This window comes from Peromyscus eremicus, chromosome 9, assembly GCF_949786415.1.
Source record: "Peromyscus eremicus chromosome 9, PerEre_H2_v1, whole genome shotgun sequence".
Taxonomy (NCBI): domain Eukaryota; kingdom Metazoa; phylum Chordata; class Mammalia; order Rodentia; family Cricetidae; genus Peromyscus; species Peromyscus eremicus.
The window spans coordinates 78,237,964-78,257,474 of NC_081425.1; the positions used below are offsets into that span (position 1 = coordinate 78,237,964).

Genomic DNA, 19,511 nt, shown 5'->3' on the forward strand with positions numbered 1-19,511 from the left:
TCTTTGTATTTAATAATAGATTGCCAATGGTGACCTCAGCTAGGTAAGTCACAGTAGAGTGGTGAGAAGAGAAGCTAGAACAGACCATGTTAGAAAAGAAAAGGGAGGTGTCCTAGAGAATGGGCTCGTTTGTCAGTGTGGCCAAGAGCCCAGCAGTGAAAAATAACTGAGTAACTGTTTAAAAACAAAATGAAAGAGGTAAGATCATGAATGAAGACTATATTTCTGTTTTATATACTCAGTCTTAAAATCTAATTGAACACCTTTCTTTCAGAGTCTCTGATTTAGTTTTATTTCATATCTGTTTTGCTAAGGAGAAGTTAAAAAACTATTTCATCAATCCTGACTGGTTACTGTTTAATACCATGCTGTACCCATATGCCCATACTGTCTGTCTACGTGATTGTCTGCAGATACCTGGGCTTTGTTGGAACTACATGTTTCCAACAAAGTATCATTGCTGTTGTTTTTAAAGAAATTTATTAGCTTTATTGTTTGGGATTTTTGTTTGTTTGTTTTAAAAGAAATTTTACTTGTACAGTTCTTTGGTGTAATCTTATTGTTTATAGAAGTGTTTAAATTGTTCTGTTGTACACACAGTTGTATTTTGTCATCATCAGCATGAGAATGGACATGGCACCTCACGTGGGCTCTTTGGACTTCACCCTTTCAGGTCTTAATTTTTATGCCATACTAGTTATCAGAGAAAGAACATGTGTAAACAAAAATGGTGTTCCAGTCTTTAAAGAGATTTATAAAAGTGATATACACTTTAAACTGCCTCCCCTTGAGCTATCTGAATTACTGTTTTTGCAGAGGTGGAAGCCTTCCACAAAGTGGAGGGCTGTATATTTATTATATACGATGGGTACTTTTTGAATTGGGTAGCAACCATATGACATGGATAGTTTTAGAGAAATTAAGTAACTTTGCTCAGTTTAAAAATTAGCTACTGTAGGCCGGGTGGCGGTGGCGCACGCCTTTAATCTCAGCATTCTGGAGGCAGAGCCAGGTGGAGCTCTGTGAGTTCGAGGCCAGCCTGGTCTACAAAGTGAGATCCAGGACAGGCACCAAAACTGCACAGAGAAACCCTGTCTTGAAAAACAAAAACAAAAACAAAAATTAGCTACTATAAGAATCAAGCCTAATTCAGATTTTTTACTTTTATTCTCAGATAGACGGTTTTCTTCATGTGTTTTAGAGGCAAGATAAGAGGGTCTTTCCCTAAGCCTCATTTTCTCACCCTCTGCTTGTTGATATACATCCCATTTTCTTTTTGATAAGTTAAAGTAGGGGAAAAGTGTTGAGAAATACTAATGTACCATTTTGTTGTGTCTGGTTTTACGGAGTGTATTTGTGTTTCAATCTCAAAAATGTTTAGAGATTCCTTTGTGGGTTTTTTGTTTGTTTGTTTTTCTTTTTTAATTTTTGAGACAGAGTCTCCCTATGTAAACCAGGGTGGCCTTACACCTCACAGAGATCTGCCTGCCTCTGACTCCCTAGTGTTGAGATTTAAGGTGTGTTCCACCACACCTGACAAGATACTTTTCTAAATCATTTTGTTTGGCAACATACAGAGAACAAGTTGTGCTTTGAGTCATTCTTGGAAAAACATGGTGGGAAGCTGAGTTATGGATTCTACTCATGTGGATTTCTCCTTTCAGGTTTATTCATTTGAAACACTGAGGGCTAGGCAGGGGAGATGGCTCAGATGGAAAAGTTCTTGGGCTGTAGGCCTTACAGCCTGAGTTTGAGCCCAGAAATCTACCCTAGAAAGAAAACTGAATCTCATAAGTTGTCCTCTGATTCCAGCCCTTGTGTGTGCATAGCATGTTTACACCTGTATACACACACACACACACACCCTCTGTATGTATACACATACATACATAAATGAATAATAAAGAAAACTGAGGGAAATTAGGTGTGGCACATAGCCTATAAATCAGCACTTGGGAGGCAAAGGCAAAATGAGTACGCAGCAAGTTCCAGGTCAGCCTGAGTTATACAGCAGGACTACTGAAACCACCACCACCCTCCAGAACACTGAGGGTTTTGGGGTGTGGTTCAGTGGTAGACCACATGTAGCATGGGTTGTAGCACCAGTCTAAGGGGCTAACGTCCCAACAAACAACAATGAAACGGAATATTCAGAGACTAAATACAGTTTATAGTCTTGGTAACATCTCTACCTTTTATTCATATTTATAATTTATACTTTGTTTACTTTCAAAATGAATTTAAGAGAGTGATTTTAGGTTGTAAAATCGTAGTTACAGGTGTATACTCTTTTTTTTATGTCTATTCAAACATATTTTGTGAAGTTTTTTCCTGTTTGTAAATGACTGTAAGATATTTGAGCTGGGCAGTGGTGGTGCATGCCTTTAATCCCAGCACTCATGAGGCAGAGCCAGGCGGATCTCTGTGAGTTCAAGGCCAGCCTGGTCTACAGAGGGAGATTCAAGACAGGCACCAAAACTACACAGAAAAACCCTGTCTCGAAAACCAAAACCAAAACCAAAAACAACAGAAAAAAGAATTTTGAGTTTGAGCTTTGAAATGTCTCTAATTTGCCTAGGCAAGCAAGTCACTACTCTTCTAAGATTTCCTCTGTGATTCGTAAACCAAAGAGTACTCTAGTCTTAAAAGTTAGAATATTCTTTTGGGCAGCAGGAATAATAATTATTTTGATCTTGGGTATAATACAACTGGGTGAAGTTGGTATTTCAGAGAAAAATATAGCTCACAAATACAGATGGATAGGCACCAGTGTATTGCTAGACATTTGTAAGTAAGTAGACATGCACATAGACAGAGGAGGAGTAAGCTGTTTGGCCTGACCCAACTGAGATCTGCCTTCTTCCCTCTGGGTAGTCATTTACATCATTTACTTGACAGATGTGTGTGTGTGTGTGTGTGTGTGTGTGTGTGCGCGCGCGTGCGCGCGCGCGCGCGCGTGCGTTTCTTTAGTGAAGGGACAGGCCACACCCGTTAGTGTCATTTAGTGTGGAGGCTTAGGGCCTTCTTACTGTCCAGGTGACTTGAGTTCAGTTACATGAACAGAGCATCATGCCATGTAAAAGATGCCTCAATAAAGCCTCTACACTCCGAAACTCCTCAACACCCACCATGCCACATTGTTACGTGTGGATCGTGAGAGTAAAATATCCCAACTCCATGGGGAGGAGACAGTGGAAGTTTCAGATTTGGAATTCTCTCAGACCTGTCCTATATATTTTCTCTTGTGGCTTATTTTAACCTCTAGCCTTCTATTTTATTTCAGAATTTGAACATGATAGCTTTCAGTGAATTTCATGAGTGCTTCTAGTAAATTATTGAGCCTAAACATGGCTTTAGGAACCTTCCAAGTTTGGAGTTGGTGTCAGAATTGAGGACATTTTTGAGTCTTGCGTTTTTATATAAACTACAGACAGAACACGTTATTAGACAGCCTCCTAGGAAGCAGTGTGGAAGTGTCAAGTAAGTGAAGAAAGATAAAATTAAGCAAAGTCAGGCAAGATGAGGGAAGAGAAAGTTTTAAGATTTGCTAGAGATATTACCTAGTTAGGAACAGGTGGAGACAGGTCGGAGAAAGGAACATGGGAGAGGTACTGCTTGCTGTAAAGCTTGAGATGGGATGACAACTGCCAAGAGCAGTATTCCCCGTCCACTGGTGAGGACCCGTGTGACTCAGGAGGCCAAGCTTTACCTTTGAGCGGTTTCATCAAAGTCAGGCTGTCTTCTGCCTGCTGCTTGTCTAGTGTGGGTTTTTTCTTCCAGTCCCTTTTGGATCCTTTCAGGTTCAGGCTGTTTGTGAGGAAGGAGCAAAGCGGAGATGAGAAGCGGAAGGAAGAGACAGTAGAGGAACAGATAAAACTGCCTTTTTTCCATTCTTAGATGGAGGAAACCGTATTTCCTTTCATGCCACTGCCGCTGTTCTCTGCCATACTCCTTAAATTTTGTTTGCTTGCTGAATTGTGCGGTCCTAAAAGGCAAGAAATGAGTTTGTTATTTCTCTCTTATTCAGCTGGACAAAGAAGGAAAGTAGCATTGACTAAATGCCTCTTGTATGATGTGTCACATGACTTGCCACTTAAGATTTTTCAATGTTTATAGTCCATAAACGAGATTTAATAAACAGATGCTTTTATACATATTAATATTTATGATTTTATAACCAAATAAAACTGATGGATCACTTTTTTTAGTGAGTCCTAATTACCAGTGATTTTATATACCAATAATCATTTACAAAAATACACAAACTTTTTCCTTCTTAAAGCTTTGTATTCCTTTGCCTATTAAATTGTGCTGTGCTTTTCCTCCTTAGATTTTATCCTTATGTAATTCATTTTATGTATTAACATGTTTCATAAATATTGATCACCCTGTTTCTGCAATAAAAATATATATGTAAATTTAATTCTAAAGAATCACCTAGTCATTACATTATAGTCCTCATGTAGTAAAGCTATACAAATGTAGTAAAGTATAAATAATTAAATAAAATGACCAGAAATAAATCTTTTAAGTGAGGTGGTGAAACTATTTCTAAAACTTTGATTCAGTTGGTTTAATCTTTTGTGGATTAAATAATACTCATTGCTGCAATGAAGTAGTGTTCGGGATTGCTGTGTGTATGTGTGGTACTGGGGCTGAGCCCAGGGTTTTGCCAACTCTAGGCAAGTGTTCTTAACCTCCCCTTCAGAACTTTTTCTGAGACAGTTTTGCTAAGTTTGCACACTTAGACCTGCTTCTGCCTCCTTAGTGCTAAGATTACAGGTGTGCAGACTTGACTTCTTTCCCTGTGCACTTGTCCTGCCCGAGCAGTCTGTTCCCATTGTTTATTGGATTGTAATAGAATTTTCAACAGTGTTGTTATTTAAACACTATCATAAAAATCACACACCAGCTGATTATTTGATTAAGCTCTTCAGTATTACTGAAAGCAAAACTCAGAAACCACCAGGCTAGCTGATTACTGTCATAGAGACATGGCATTCGGGGAGGTATACTTGGAAAAGCTCTTAAGGCTCTTGCCTTCTCCTCCCCATCCCCCAATGCTGGGCATCAAACCTAGGACTTCATGCAAGTTAGGTGTGATCGCTTGTATTCATCTGGGTTATGAGGGATTAGCTAAATTAGGTTAATTGAGGCGAGATGTCCCATCTTGAATGTGGTAGCATTCCATGGTCTGAGGACCTGTACCACATAAAAAGGAGAAAGCTAGCTGGGCATAAGCATTTGCCACTCTCTGCTTCCTGTCTGTGGATGCAATGTGACCAGCAGCCTCACATTCCTACGGCCATGCTATCCTCAACACTATGGACTTCCTCAAATTGTGAGTCAAGTAAAGCCTTCCTTCTGAAGGTTGTTTTGGACAGGTATTTTTGTCGCAGCAGTGAGGAAAGTAACTGACACTCTCTGAAAAGGGGTTCCTAAGTAGCTGGATTATACCCATTATTGGTCTTTTTCTCAGAGGCATCACGTTTGCCTGAACATTTCACAGAGGGTTGAGGAAGAGTTGATGTTGTTAATTTCAGTATAGCTATGTTAAATGGTTTTTCTGGATGAATTGTTATAAACAATTATGAATAAACATTTATTAAAAAATACCCATTTTAAGGAGGACGTTTGATTTCCAACCTCTCTGGCAAAGCTGGATTTCTGTGTCAGACTTAGCAGATTTGCTCTTACAATAGAAAGAGTCTGACTTCGTTTTTATTGTTTATATGTCTGTGCGCATCTGACTGCGTGTGCAGATGTGTGTGGAAATGCCTGAAGAGGCGAGTAGAAGGTGGCACTGGATCCCTTGGCACTGGAGTAACTGTATTTGTGAGCTGCCCAACGTGGTTGCTGGGAGCCAAACTCAGGCCTTCAGGACAGAGCAACAAGCATTCCTAAACAATCAGCCACTCTCCAGGCAGACATTATTTCTCAATTAAAATAAATGTGATGATATACATGCTCCTGTAATGACTTCCCTTGCTTCATCTCTCTCCCCTCCCCCCATCTCCTCCTTCCCCTCATTCTCTCTCTCTCTTCCCTTTTCTCCTGAGTTAAGAGTCTCACCATGTTGCCAGGGCTGTTTTAAACCCTTCACTTCAAGCGTCCTTCTCTTTCAGCCTCATGAGTAACTGGGATTAGAGCTTCTGGTGTCTCTGTCATTGTAGGCAAGTGCTCCCTCCTGTCCCTGTGACAGTTAATACTAATTATCAGCCTGGCGGAATTTAGAATTACTTAGGAGACAGCCCCTGGACACACACACACACACACACACACACACACACACACACACACACACGAGAGATTCTCTCGATTAGGTTGATTGGGATGGGAAGACTCACCTTAACTGTGGCGGACACCATTCCATGGGATTCGGTCCTAGACTGAAAAAAGTGAGACAGTGAGCTGAGTGCTAGTAATCCTAGTTTCCTGCTTGCTAACTGTGGTGACAATGTGGCCAACAGCCTCTAGCTCTGCCACCAGGACTTCCCCGACAGGCTAAGTGATACCCTCAAATGTGAGCCCGAACACACCTTTTCTCTCTTAGGTTTCTTTTGTCAGGAAGTCACTAAGACAACCCTTAGGGCTTGTCTTCTGATACTTAATCCTTGTTGACAGAAGAGAGAGCCAGGAGCCTGGTTTGAAGTTTGTTGCCAGGGACAAATAAGTCTATATGGTTTATATTTTGAAACTCTCTGAACTTTGTTTAATAGGACTTTCCCTGAAAAGTAATACATTATTTATTAAACACAGCACAGATATAAACTTTTTAGATGAAAATTGTCAATTTCTTTTCTACTGTCGGAGGTATCTAAAAATAGAACATTATAGCCAAAGTTCCTCTTTTTTTTTTTTTTTGGTTTTTTGGGACAGGGTTTCTCTGTGTAGTTTTGATGCCTGTCCTGGATCCTGCTCTGTATACCAGGCTGGCCTGGACTCACAGACTCACAGTCGTGGCTGTGCCTCCTGAGTGCTGGGATTAAAGGCATGTGCCACCACCATCCGGCCAAGTTCCTCATTTCTAACATAACTTTATTCTTTACAGAAATAATGTAACAGAAGGATCTATAGTTAGTTTGTAGTGCATTAAATTTTTTTAAAATGTATTTTATGTATGAGTGCTCTATCTGCTTGTACACCTGCACTCCAGAAGAGGGCATCAGATCCCATTATAGATGGCTGTGGTCCATCATTTGATTACTGGGAATTGAACCCTGGAAGAACAGCCAGCTCTCTTAACCCCTAAGCCATCTCTCCAGCTGCTCGTTTGTCATGCTTTAAAAAATCCCTCCTCCCCTCACCTCTCCCCACCCATCCCCCAACAGAATTTTTCCCTGTAGGCTTGGCTGTCGTGGAACTAGCTCTGTAGACCAGGCTGGCTTGGAACTCACAGAGATCTGCTTGCCTCTGTCTCCCAAGTGCTGGGATTAAAGGCGTGCGCCACCACTGCCAGGCAGGAATTCTTTATGGACTAAATATTATGGACTGTTCTTTGTTTAGAATCTCAGAGTTGTTTTTTTAATCCCAGGCAATACAATACACGTCCATTCAGAACAAACAGGTCCAGTGAATAATAGCACTTGTGAAAGAGAAAGCTGTGGGAGCCCACAAAGGTTTCCTAGTGAGATCTGAGCCTGCTTTACCCAGCAGGGCTGCATTAGAGGATTTCTTGACCACGTGCATGGTTACAAAGTGATTGAAAGGGTCTACACTTGACTGAGCTGGGGGAGGTCATTTGCTCCACCCCTTGGCATTCCTATAAATAGCCCTTTAGAAGAGCCAGGAGGGGCCAGTGGATAATGATCCAGGCCCTCCCAAGGCTATCCTGTGTTTCTGTTTCTCTCCCCTCTATCCTTCTACCTCAGTATTTCCACCTAATGCTCTTATCCCTCTCTCCTCAAGAGTTCCCTGTCATAAAAAAGTGGGAGCTAGTCTCCCACAGAAAGGAAAAAAAAAAAAAAGGAAATCAACATTACTTTTCTACATAGACCTCTGTTCCTTGTTATGGAGATAGAGAAAACATAACAGGCTTGAATAGTGGAGTTGATGACCTGGAAGTGGTTTGTTGTCTGTTTCTGTGACAACCTCAAAAGAAAAGTCTTTTTATCTTCAGCAGTACAAATTGAAGATGCCTGTTATAACATTTATAGCAACCTATATTTTGTAGATAGAAAAACTGAGATAAAGGAGTGAGGTTCCTGTCTGTGGTCAGCAAGCTACTGAATAGGTGAGCTGAAATTTCCGCTCAGTGGTGGGGTGCTTGCTGTGCATACATGAGGACCTGGTGTTTTGATCACTGTACCCATATATAACAAGCTGACTCTAGTCTCATGACCACTTATAAAGCCAGCCTTGTGGGGACCGGAGAGAGGGGGATCTCTGGGGCTTGCTTGCTGCCTGCCAGTCTAGCCGAAAAACGCCAGCTCCAGGTTCAGGGATAGTCTGTGCCTCAAAGGAATAGGATAGAGAGAAATAGAGGAGGACAGCTGGCACCCTCCCGGGCACTTAATATGTGTGTACAGGCATGTCCACTCGTGCACATGTGCCCATATGCCAACTCCCCACTCACATCTACTAGCAACCAAAACCTTCAGCTGGGCCTGGTGGTGAAGGCTCATAATCCTGGTTTCTTGGGAGGCTGAGACAAGAGGGCTACAAGATCAACGTCTACCTAGGCTACACAGTAGGTTTAAAGCGAGCCTGGGCTGCTTAGTGAGACACTAAGACACTTTCTCATTGTGAAAGGGGAAAAAGCGGGCCCTTGCTTAGCATGTATGTGCATATGTGTGTTTGGAGGGGAGTGGGGGTGGATATGAAAACGTATGCTATTCTTTTTTAGTACATAGCTTGGTACATGGTAAATGTTTACTGTGTAGTTAATGAATAATCACGATGTTCTGTCAACTTTTAAAATCCTTAACACTGGAGTTAGTAGTTAAATTTGAAACTGCAGAAGAGAGTGCTGTTACATGTGATTCACTGCAGAGAATACTAAAGGTACCTTGTGTTTCAGTCCATGGTCACATTGATGCCTTCACGCCTGGGGTGGTGTCCGAGGAAGTGACTAGTAACAGTGAAGAGCCAGCTGCTTGGATATTCCTGATGTTTGTCAGTCGAGTCAGAGACATACACCAGTGTCATAGTGTTCATTTGATAGAACTCAACAGATTGTGCCCTCCAGTTTGATCGGAGAACATGCAGTCAAATGAGTCTTGAGGCAAGTGTGTTTGTATGTTTGTCTGACCAGTGTGTTGTTGTGTGTTGCAGGTATTCTCTGAAACCAAATGACCAGATCTTGGCTGAAGACAAGCACAAGGAATTGTAAGTTCATTAGACCTCAGTTGCACATCATTCACTCTATGAAGTAGGTGTGTGTAAGCCGCTTGATTTAAAGATTGCATACGTACACACACACACACACACACACACATATACTATGGCTGTAATCTTAGTGGGATTAGAGTAATTTGCACTGTATAATTTGTGCTATATCATCCCATATATATTAATGCACCCCAGGGTAATTGTTTGTGATACTCATTGAAATATGTCACATTGTATTTGATTTTCCAGATTATCGTTACATTTGGAAACACATCATTTCTTTTTCTTTCCCTGGATAAAACACGGAATTCATAGTTAATTTTGTAGTTTTATTCTGGTGCTTTTGCTAGCACTTGCTAAAGATGAATATACATGATTCTATTTCTTTTATAGTTTTATACAAAAGCAAATACCTGCCTGTTGTTTAGAATAAAGTATTTCAAACATGAAGCCTGAAATTTTTTTTTTAATGTACATCTATCTTTTAGACTTCTATTTTTTTTTTTTTTTTTTTTTTTTTTTTACTTTTGAGGACTACTTACCATGGGATGCTGGGATATTTTCTTTGACATTTTTCTACTGGAAGGTGGTATTTTAAAGATTGCCATCTGACAAGGACTGTCAGTATTTTAGTTACAAATGATCGGTTTGGAAAATTTGAAACTTATGTCAGTCTTTTGAACAGGATTGTCTAAAGAGGGAAGCTTTAAACTTTTTATATGGTTCTATTTTGTTTTAGTCTATTTTCCCCATTATTCAGTAAAGAAAATGCTGGTAATGTGGAATATTATATAAACAGGCAGCATCAGTACTGTAAAAGGAAGACTTGGAGGACTTTAATTCTAATTATATCCTTAGGTCACACCATATTACTTACTCTGCATATCAATTAAGTCTGTATCCCATTTATAATTATATTGATTTTCCAAAGTTCCTTGGAAATTTTCTTAGTATATTAGATACATTTTAATGTTGAAGACATTTAATTAATTAATTATAAAATTCTCACTTTGTAGCTCTGGATGACAAAGTATCACTATGTGCCCTGGCTACTTTTGAACTCAGAGCAACCCTCTGCCAGGCAGGTGCTGGGATTATGGGTTACGGAAGAGAGCCTCAATACCCTATAGCCATTTTATCTTCATGTCTAACTCAGGTCTCTCTTGATTTACTTAACTGAGTCTCCATCTGTATACACAGCACATAGGCACTATGTCTTGTTTGTTATGTAACATTTGAATTGTCTGCTCTTCGGTTTGTTTTAATGTTTCTTTGTTAGCTGTCCAATGTGCAGTTCACCTCCATGTTAAGAACTTGACTAATGATTTTTTTTTGCAATTTATTATGAAAAATAATTTCTGACATTTAATTTTACCGGATACATAAAAATGTAGCGCTAGAAGAATTAAACATACACTGTACATTCACCCACATATTCAACCTCTGGATTTATGTTTGGTTATACTCATCACTTTCATGTTTTGTCTTCAATCCATTCATTAATTTGTTTTTTTATTTATTTATTGTTTGGTTGATTTATTTCAAAGTAAGTTTCAGATATCAGAAGACTTCCCCTTAAATTACTGGGCTTAATAGTTAAGAGTTTCTTGGTTTTTTTTTTTTTTTTTTTTTTGTTTTTTTTTTTTTTTTTGGTTTTTGGGTTTTGTTTTTTGCTTTTGTTCTTCTAAATTTCTTATGCTAGAATTTTGACTAAGGGAAATCATAGGTGTGACTTTTTTTTATTTAATAAAGCCACCTTTTTCTTCTTCCCCCCTCTTTTGGCATAGACTTTCACTGTGTAGCCCTGGCTGGCTTGGAACTCTCTTTGCATACTACCATGCTGGCTCTAAACTCACAGCGATCCCCCTGCCTCTGCTCCTTGAGTGGGAGCATGATAACCATGCACTACTATGCTTGGCTATTCAGTTTGTTGTTGAGGTAGATCATCATTATTGTTGCATGTGCCATTTAATTCCCTTTTTATTGCTGATTAGTATGGCTTTTTTTTTTTTTTTTTTAAGACAGGGTTTCTTTGTGTATCCCTGGCTATCCTGGACAGTATGGTATTTTTATCTGAATAGTTTATCTGTTCTTTATTGGTTAGTATTGGCAGTTGGGTGACTTTTTCTGTTTTCTGTCATGTAGTTTCTTTGACCTCTGTCCTAACAAAAACTTCCAATTGAATATGAATAGAATCTTGAATTAAAATTCATCTTCAGCTCTTCATGAAAGATGTTTATAAATAATCTCAGTTTTGTCTTCAAAATTCAAATAGCTAGAATTCTCACTGAGAAGGTAGAAATGCTAACCACCCTCATTTGATGATGACACATTGTGTGCATGTGTTGAATTGTTGAACTTTACTATGCCCTATAAATATGAACAAATTTTTTATATCTGTTAAAAAGAATAGCCCAAATCTCTTTGTGCTTAAGACTAGTGCTTTAAAAAATTTACAATATAGATATAAAGCAAATTTTATGGCTGAGAAGACAGCCCAGTGAGTAGAGAGCTTGCCAGGCAAGTGTGAATCCCTAGATCACATGGAACATAAGTACATTGTGTCTCTGTAGTCCAGTGCTCTGGTGGTGAGACATGAGGTGGAGATGGAATTCCCCAAAGCTTGTGGGACAGCCAGATTGTTGTGCTCAGTGGCAAACCACAGAGCGACTCTGCTTAAAACAAGATGGGTCATGACAACCAACACCCGAGGTTGTCCTCTGACCACCACATATTTGCTGTGGTATACATACACTTGCACCTAACACACATATAAAGCACATATGTACACACGTACATGTATGTACATACACGAAAAAAATACCAAAATGTAATTTTCTAATCAATGATGCATATATTATCTTATAAAACACTATTATTAGTTCTTGTTTTTGTTTTATTTTGTTTTTGCTTTTCAAGACAGGGTTTCTCTGTGTAGCTTTGGAGCCTGTCCTGGAACTTGCTCTGTAGCCCAGGCTGGCCTCGAACTCACAGAGATTCGCCTGTCTCTGCCTCCCGAATGCTGGGATTAAAGGTATGTACCATACCGCCTTCCTCTATTATTGATTCTTATATTCAAAATAATCAACTCATTATGATATTATTAAAAAAAAACTGGATACTTTCACATTACTCACTTACCTACACTGTACCCTGATTCAATGTATACAAATAAGCTATCAGTAACTGATATTCGGTATTGCTTTATGTGGAATCACTGTTTTTATTAAAAATATATACTGATAGTTGGTGTTGCTTTATGAGAAATAACTATTTTCTATTAAAAATTGTCTTAGTTCCCAAAATCTGATGAATCACATTTCATAAACAGTCACTCATACTTCATGGACACTCTCCCCAACCTCTTCCTGAAAAACCCACTTGTCACATGGAAGGTATTAGTCAGCAGTGATATTTGTTTCTCTAAGCAGAATGATTTTCCTTGTTTCTACACACCAAATACTCTGCTCTAGGGGATGATTTTAAGTTAGGGAAGTAGAACGGGTAGAGTTGTGATGTGATTAATCCAAAACTATGGGCTTCATGCTTGGCTCTGTGAATAATTCCATAATGAAATTGGTTATTAGTTTTCTATGGATTTTTTTTTTACTTCATTGCAATCTTAGTTTTATAAATGGAATAGCTTAAAATAAGAAAAGTGTCACATTTGTTCAATAGTTTTTTTTCCTTGCTTGTGCCAGTTACTGTGTATGAGCATAACACATCTATGAAAAAGTACACCCAAGAAACAGTCTAAAGGGAGAGTGGTCCATTTTGGCTCACAGACTCAGACTTCAGTCCAAGGTGGCTTGGCTTCATCCCTGTGGGAGTGTGGCAAGACAGAACATAGTATAAAGGTGTGCTAGAGTAAAGCTGCTCTGGAAGCCAGCAAGAGAGACAAAGACAGAGATTCAGAGGGAGGTGGAGGTATGAAGGAGGGAGAGAGGTCAGAGAGAGAGGAAAGGAGAGAGTGAGAAAGGACAGTTGCCAGGAATGAGATATTCATTTTACAGGCACACCACCTCCAACGAGTCCCCACATCTTCCTATTTTTATCACCTCAATAATGCCTTTAAATTCTTAATCTATCAGTAAGGTAGTCCATGGATTAAGACAGAGCTCCTGTGATTCATTCTTGATCTGAAAGTCTTATTTTTGAATATTGCATTAAGGACCAAGCCTTCAACAAATGCCAGGGGCTGGGGAGTTGCATTTTATATCCATGCCATATCATTGTACTAGGCACCATTCAAAGATACTGTATAGTTTTTGTATATCTATCATGTTTCAGCAAAGTTATTAAAAAAATGAAAGATACTAACTTCATTTGTAAATAGAGACTTAAGAATAGTTTATTTTCTTATTTTTGGACAGATCTGCAATGTAGAAGAAAGAACCATTTTTTTTACACAAATGTATTTGTTTTATAAATATGTAAATTTTATATTGCTTTGAATATGAATAGTGTATTGAGATGTGATCCTGAAGATTCATGTAAGAAAAGTTAATAGTTGGTAAAGTTATTACTGAAAGCTTATCCATACTACTTTATAGAAATTAAACTTGATAGCTGATTTTTTTTCTCCACTTTGCTATACTCTACAAAGCAGGAGGAAATATCAAATATCTCTTAATAAATAAATAAATAAATAAATAAATAAATAAATAAATAAACTAAATAAATCTAAGTTATTTATTTGATTGACTCTTTAAGACAGATACTAAGGTAAAGTCTAATACCCCATTTTGTCATGAATTTGGTGAGAGTCATATTAATAAAGTGATCTGTTGTAGGTTAATATGTCCATTTAATGACAATGCTAAGCCAGAAACTGGTCTCCTGATTCCTATTAAAAATGCTTTGTTTGTTTTTTGGTTACATCAAAAAGCTCTTTAAACATACAGTAATTTTATTTATTTTTAAAGATTATTTTATTTTGTGTGTATGAGTGTTTTGCTAGCATTTATATGTATGTATACCATATGTGTGCATGTTCCCTGTGGAGGCTAGAAGCGGTTCTCAGGTTCCCTGGACCTAGATTTACAGATGGTTATGAGCTGCCATGTGGGTGCTGCGAACCAAACTCTAATCCTTTGCAAAAACATCAAGTGCTCTTATCTGCTAAATTAACTCTCCATACCCTTACACAGTAATTTTAAAAGGTTAATATTAGATTTAGTAACTGATAAGAATCAACACAACATCTTGCTACCTAAATTAGTATCACAGAACCAATTTGTGATTTTAGAACCAATACTAAGGGGGTTGCAGAAAATCAACCAAGTATTGTATATGCTGTGGGAGGTCACTTCCCACTTTTTCCAGGGTTACTATGAGGAGGAGAGAGGGATAAGAAATATTAGGTAAAAAGATAGCAAAGAGGAGAAAGACAGAAACACAGGATAGCTTTGGGAGGACCTGAGTCAATACCCAACGGCCTTTTCTGTGTATTCAAAAGGCTTTTTATAACAATGCAAAGGGGAGAGGCAAAAGACCTCTCTCTTGCTAGATCAAAGCACACCGTACAGCCAAGTGTAGACCCTTCCAAACACCTGATAACCACACCCATGTTCAAATCATCCCCTTATGCAGCCCTGCTGGGTAAAGCAAGCTCCGATTCTCTGACCCTGAGTAATTTGGGCTTCCACACTATGCATGACTTCCAAGTTGAAGACACTTAAAATTCCTTTAAGGTAAGGCAAAAATACAAAGGTTTATATCAGATTCATACAAAAAATGTTTATGCTTAATGAAATGTCAGACTCATAATTTGAGTTATATTCTACATTTTGTGTCTATTTTATGTGAAATAATATTGAACCTGTTTTGTGTTTTTCGTTTCCTTGAGTACCTTGAGTATCTTACTCAGGACCCTCATCATTGGCATCTTTGTTTGCCTTAGATCTCCTTCCTCTAGACCACGTCAGACTTCTTCTCTCTTAGTCTTTTTGATTCTATGCTTGTTTCCATCGGGAAATTTAACCTCTAAGATACCAGTCTCCTTTATGTAAGAGACATTTATTCGTGTATATTTTTTTGTTTGTTCGTTTGTTTCCAGTGGTGGGGACCAAACTTGGCCTCATGGATACAGGCAAGCACTCTTAACGCCGAGCTACATCCTAGCAGGCCCCAGAATCATATTTTAAAATTGTCTTTCTATGTAGTCTTAATCTTTGCAAGGGAACTTTGCTACATTGCTTTTTAAATTGGTCTTTGAAAAGCTCCTTTGGGTGTCTACTAGTTGGTTCTTTTTTTGGGGGGTGGTGGGAGACAGGGTTTCTCTGTGTAACAGACTGGCCTGGAACTTGCTTTGTAGACCAGGCTGGCTTCGAACTCACAGAGATCTATCTGCCTCTGCCTCCCGAGTGCTGGATCAGAGGTGTGCACCATCACCACCACCCAGTGGGCACTAGTTGGTTCTTTTTTTTTTTTTTTTTTTTTGGTTTTTGTTTTTTTAAGATTTATTTATTATGTATACAGTGTTATGTCTGCATGTATGCCTGCACACCAGAAGAAGGCACCAGATCTCATTATAGATGGTTGTGAGCCACCATATGGTTGCTGGGAATTGAACTCAGGACCTCTGGAAAAGCAGCCGATGCTCTTAACATCTGAGCCATCTCTCCAGCCCCACTAGTTGGTTCTTATGAAGCTGCTACTCTGGGGATAAATATTCAACCTGTGTTAGAATTGCTGATTTCATCAAGTACCTTCTTTTTGGATCCCAGACTAGCATCAAATGAGGTCTTTTAAGTCTTAAGCATATCCCACAAATGATTCAAACTTTTCTTATAAATTTAATGGTGGAATCTAAGAGGCTATATCTAAAGAGATTACTAAATAAGGGAAAATAGGGATAATAATGGCAAATCATCAATCCAAAACCCAGGTGTTATTTGAGAGACAGCTTTTCCAAGAGTAGAAGTCTGTGCAAAAGGCTATCAGTACTCAGGAGCCCAAGGCAGGATGATTGTGTGTTCCAGGTCAGCCTGGGCTACATAAACTTCTAAACCAAGAAAGGTGTTATGAATATTACCTTGTACACAAACCTGCAACCATACTTTTATGCATTTATGTATACTTAAATTTTTTTTAAAGATTTATTTATTTTATGTGCATTGATATTTTGTCTGGATGTATGTCTATGTGAGGGTGTTGGATCCACGGAACTGTACTTACTTACAGACAGTTGTGAGCTGCCATGTGGGTGCTGGGAATTGAACCCAGGTCCTCTGGAAGAGCAACCAGTCCTCTTAACCCCTGAGCCATCTCTCTAGTCCTGGTATATTTATATTTTAGTGTACATAGTTTCTTTTTAGCTTCATTAAATCCCTTTAAAAGAAGATTTTCTTGATTTTTTTATGTATATTAATTTTTCCTCTATTTATGTGTATACCATCTGCATGCAATACCTGAAGAGGCCAGTAGAGGGCGTTAGAATCCCCAAAACTGGAGTTATAGAGAGAGGGTTGGGAGCAGCCATGTGGGTACTGGGAACTGAATCTTCTTATATGTTCAGCCAGTGCTCTTAAGTGCTGAGATCCCCATCCCAACCCCAAAGATAAAGTGTAATTATTACCATTTTACAAAGAAGACATTAAATGCAAAAGGCAGAACAACTGAAATAATTTCTCAACTGTCAGGCTCAGATGTATCATCAGATACCTCACTGAAAACTCAGAGGAGAAGGTTCAAATTGCTAACAACACACCGACTCCCTTTACTGGTTAGGTCAGCAGTTAGGCATGCCTATACACTTCTTTCAAAAATTTAACTTTTTTTATTTTCTGAGACAGGGTTTCTTTGTATAGCCTTGGCTATAGAACTTGCTCTGTAGACCAGGCTGGCCTCAAACTCACAGAGAAACTCCTACCTCTGCCTCCTGAGTGCTGGGTGCTGGAATTAAAGGTGTGCACATTAACCTAGACAGGTCTGTTTATTGCTTTTCCCTGAACCTTGGACCTTTAACCTTTCTAGTTCCCCAAGAGGCTGATGCAGGAGGATTCTGAGTTTATGAACAGCCTGGGCTGATAGCATGATCTCTTTCTCAAAAAGCAAAACAAAAATTCATATCCACCAAGAAGCCAGTTAATTTCCCTAATTTTTTCTGACAACAGAATAGGTTTAACTTATAATGGTGTTGTGTCCTGATAGACATTGCTAAGCTTCTAATAAAATTCAAAATATATATGTGCTAAAAATCTTACACTGACATTTCCTTGAGATCAGTATACACTTGCTTCATATTTAAAACATGAGGTACTCATTACCCATCTCCCCTGGGAACTTCGAGTACACTGCTGTTCGGAGGCCTTGTTTTTGAGACTGAAGCTAAGTTATGTGGACTTGTTCTCCAAAGAATCAAGAGATTATGTCTTTTAAAAGGACATCTTATTAACTAATTGAAAAACAAAACTGAACAAAACCACTACCAGTTCTAAGAGCAGTTAATGAATTTATATTTTGTGTCTTCTTGGAAATGGAATGCTACCACATGCATGTTGTCTGTGTTACTTTGAGTCAGCTAATCATTGAGATAGACCTGTAGAGGATAATCTAAGCTCATATCAGTGACTGGAATCTGTGACTTCCAGCAGACCGTGACTGGAAATTTGTTATATTATCATTTTATTCTTTGGTGTTAGCTCCCTCTGTGGAACTCCATAAAGACTGCAGCATAATTTCCCATAATGTAACAGAGCAATTAAAATACTATGCATACTAGATTGGAACCTTCCCTTGAAGTTTTAGTTAATACTTAATCAGTTCCATGTGACATTTTGACCTTGGAGCCATCCCTCAAGTCCCCTTCTATTGTCGTTGTTTTGTTTTTTTAATGTTTACCATTACAAAAGTACTTCCCAATACAGCACATAATATTGCATTAATTTGTATTATTCTTGAAATTGTTTAGTGTTAGAAATTGTTTTAATAAGAAATTTAAAATATTGCCTAAATATCACAAGTAATGTAAATCCTTCACTTTGCATATTTAAACATTGCTCTCTTTATACTTTCTTAGCAGAGAGCAAAAATCTTTATTTTTCCACAACATTTGAATCAATTTTGTTTATAAGTACTTCTAATTTTAGCAACCTCTTCGTGTTGGTAATCAAGTTTACACAGTTACTGTAACTGCTCTTTTGGGTTACAGCTTTTTAAAAAACGAGTTTTAGGTTTCTCTAATCAGAATTTTTTTTTTTTTAATATGTTGTTCTGGGCTTTGGATGTAGCTCAGTGGTTTTGAGTGCTTACCTAGCCTGTTCAAGGGCGTGTGTGTGTGTGTGTGTGTGTGTGTGTGTGTGTGTGTGTGTGTTTAGTGTATGAGAGCATAAACCTTTTAGGTACTTAAATTCTCAAAAGTCATGAGATTGGCTGGACCCCTATCAGAGAACTTCCTTCTGCAGTAGATGGGAATTTACACAGAGATTCACAACTGGACAATATGCAGAGAGTGAGAAATTTTGGAGCACTTAATAATAAATAGAATGTTTTCACGAACCCTCCGGGATCTGTTCTGAAGAGGAGATGGGAAGACGGTAAGAACCAAAGGTGATGGATGAACTCCAAGCAAACAGTGTCTTCCAGACACAACAGGACTGATGCGCATACAAACTCAAGAGATGGTGGCAGCATGCACAGGACCTGCACAGGTTCAAGCCAGCCAGGGTCCCATCCCTGGGAGGGAAGTAGACAGAGGCTCTCACCCCGAACCAAGAAGCTATCTGCAATTGATACCCTCTGGCAAAGGGGAAGTCAGTTCTCCAATGGAGTGGGTGTATCATCCACACTACAGGGCAGGCCCCATGCCCAGGAGTAGTTGGTCAACACAAAATAAATTCAGCAGTATTGTCATGGGCTTTTTGTTTCATTTTGTTTTGTTTTGGCACTTTTTTCTCTTATTGGTCTTTTGCTTTTTTGTTTTTTGTTTTTGAAAGAGAAAATTGAGTGGGTTGTGAGGTGGAAGTGAGAAGGATCTAGGAGAAACTGGGGGAGGGAAAACATGTTCAAAATATTTCAGTTTAAAAAAGTTGTGAGATTTATATACTACTCTTATGAAACTTTTGCTTGCAAGTGACTCACAGAGTCCTAGATGCGTATGATTTTGAGTTTATCAACCCTAGGGTTCCGTTAGGCTGCTAACCCTTAATGGTTACAAATAGCTATTGCTGTTCCAGAGG

The 19,511-nt window shown here is 38.7% G+C and overlaps 1 protein-coding gene across 2 annotated transcripts in view; it reads left to right on the forward strand.

Annotated features, from left to right (window-relative positions):
- Positions 1-19,511, forward strand: part of Adk (adenosine kinase) — a 408,688-nt gene that overhangs the window by 46,790 nt on the left and 342,387 nt on the right. For both annotated transcript variants that reach the window (XM_059273845.1, XM_059273846.1), the window contains exon 3: positions 9,274-9,327. In XM_059273845.1, the coding sequence (XP_059129828.1) occupies positions 9,274-9,327 (54 nt within the window). The remainder of the gene's footprint in view (positions 1-9,273; positions 9,328-19,511) is intronic.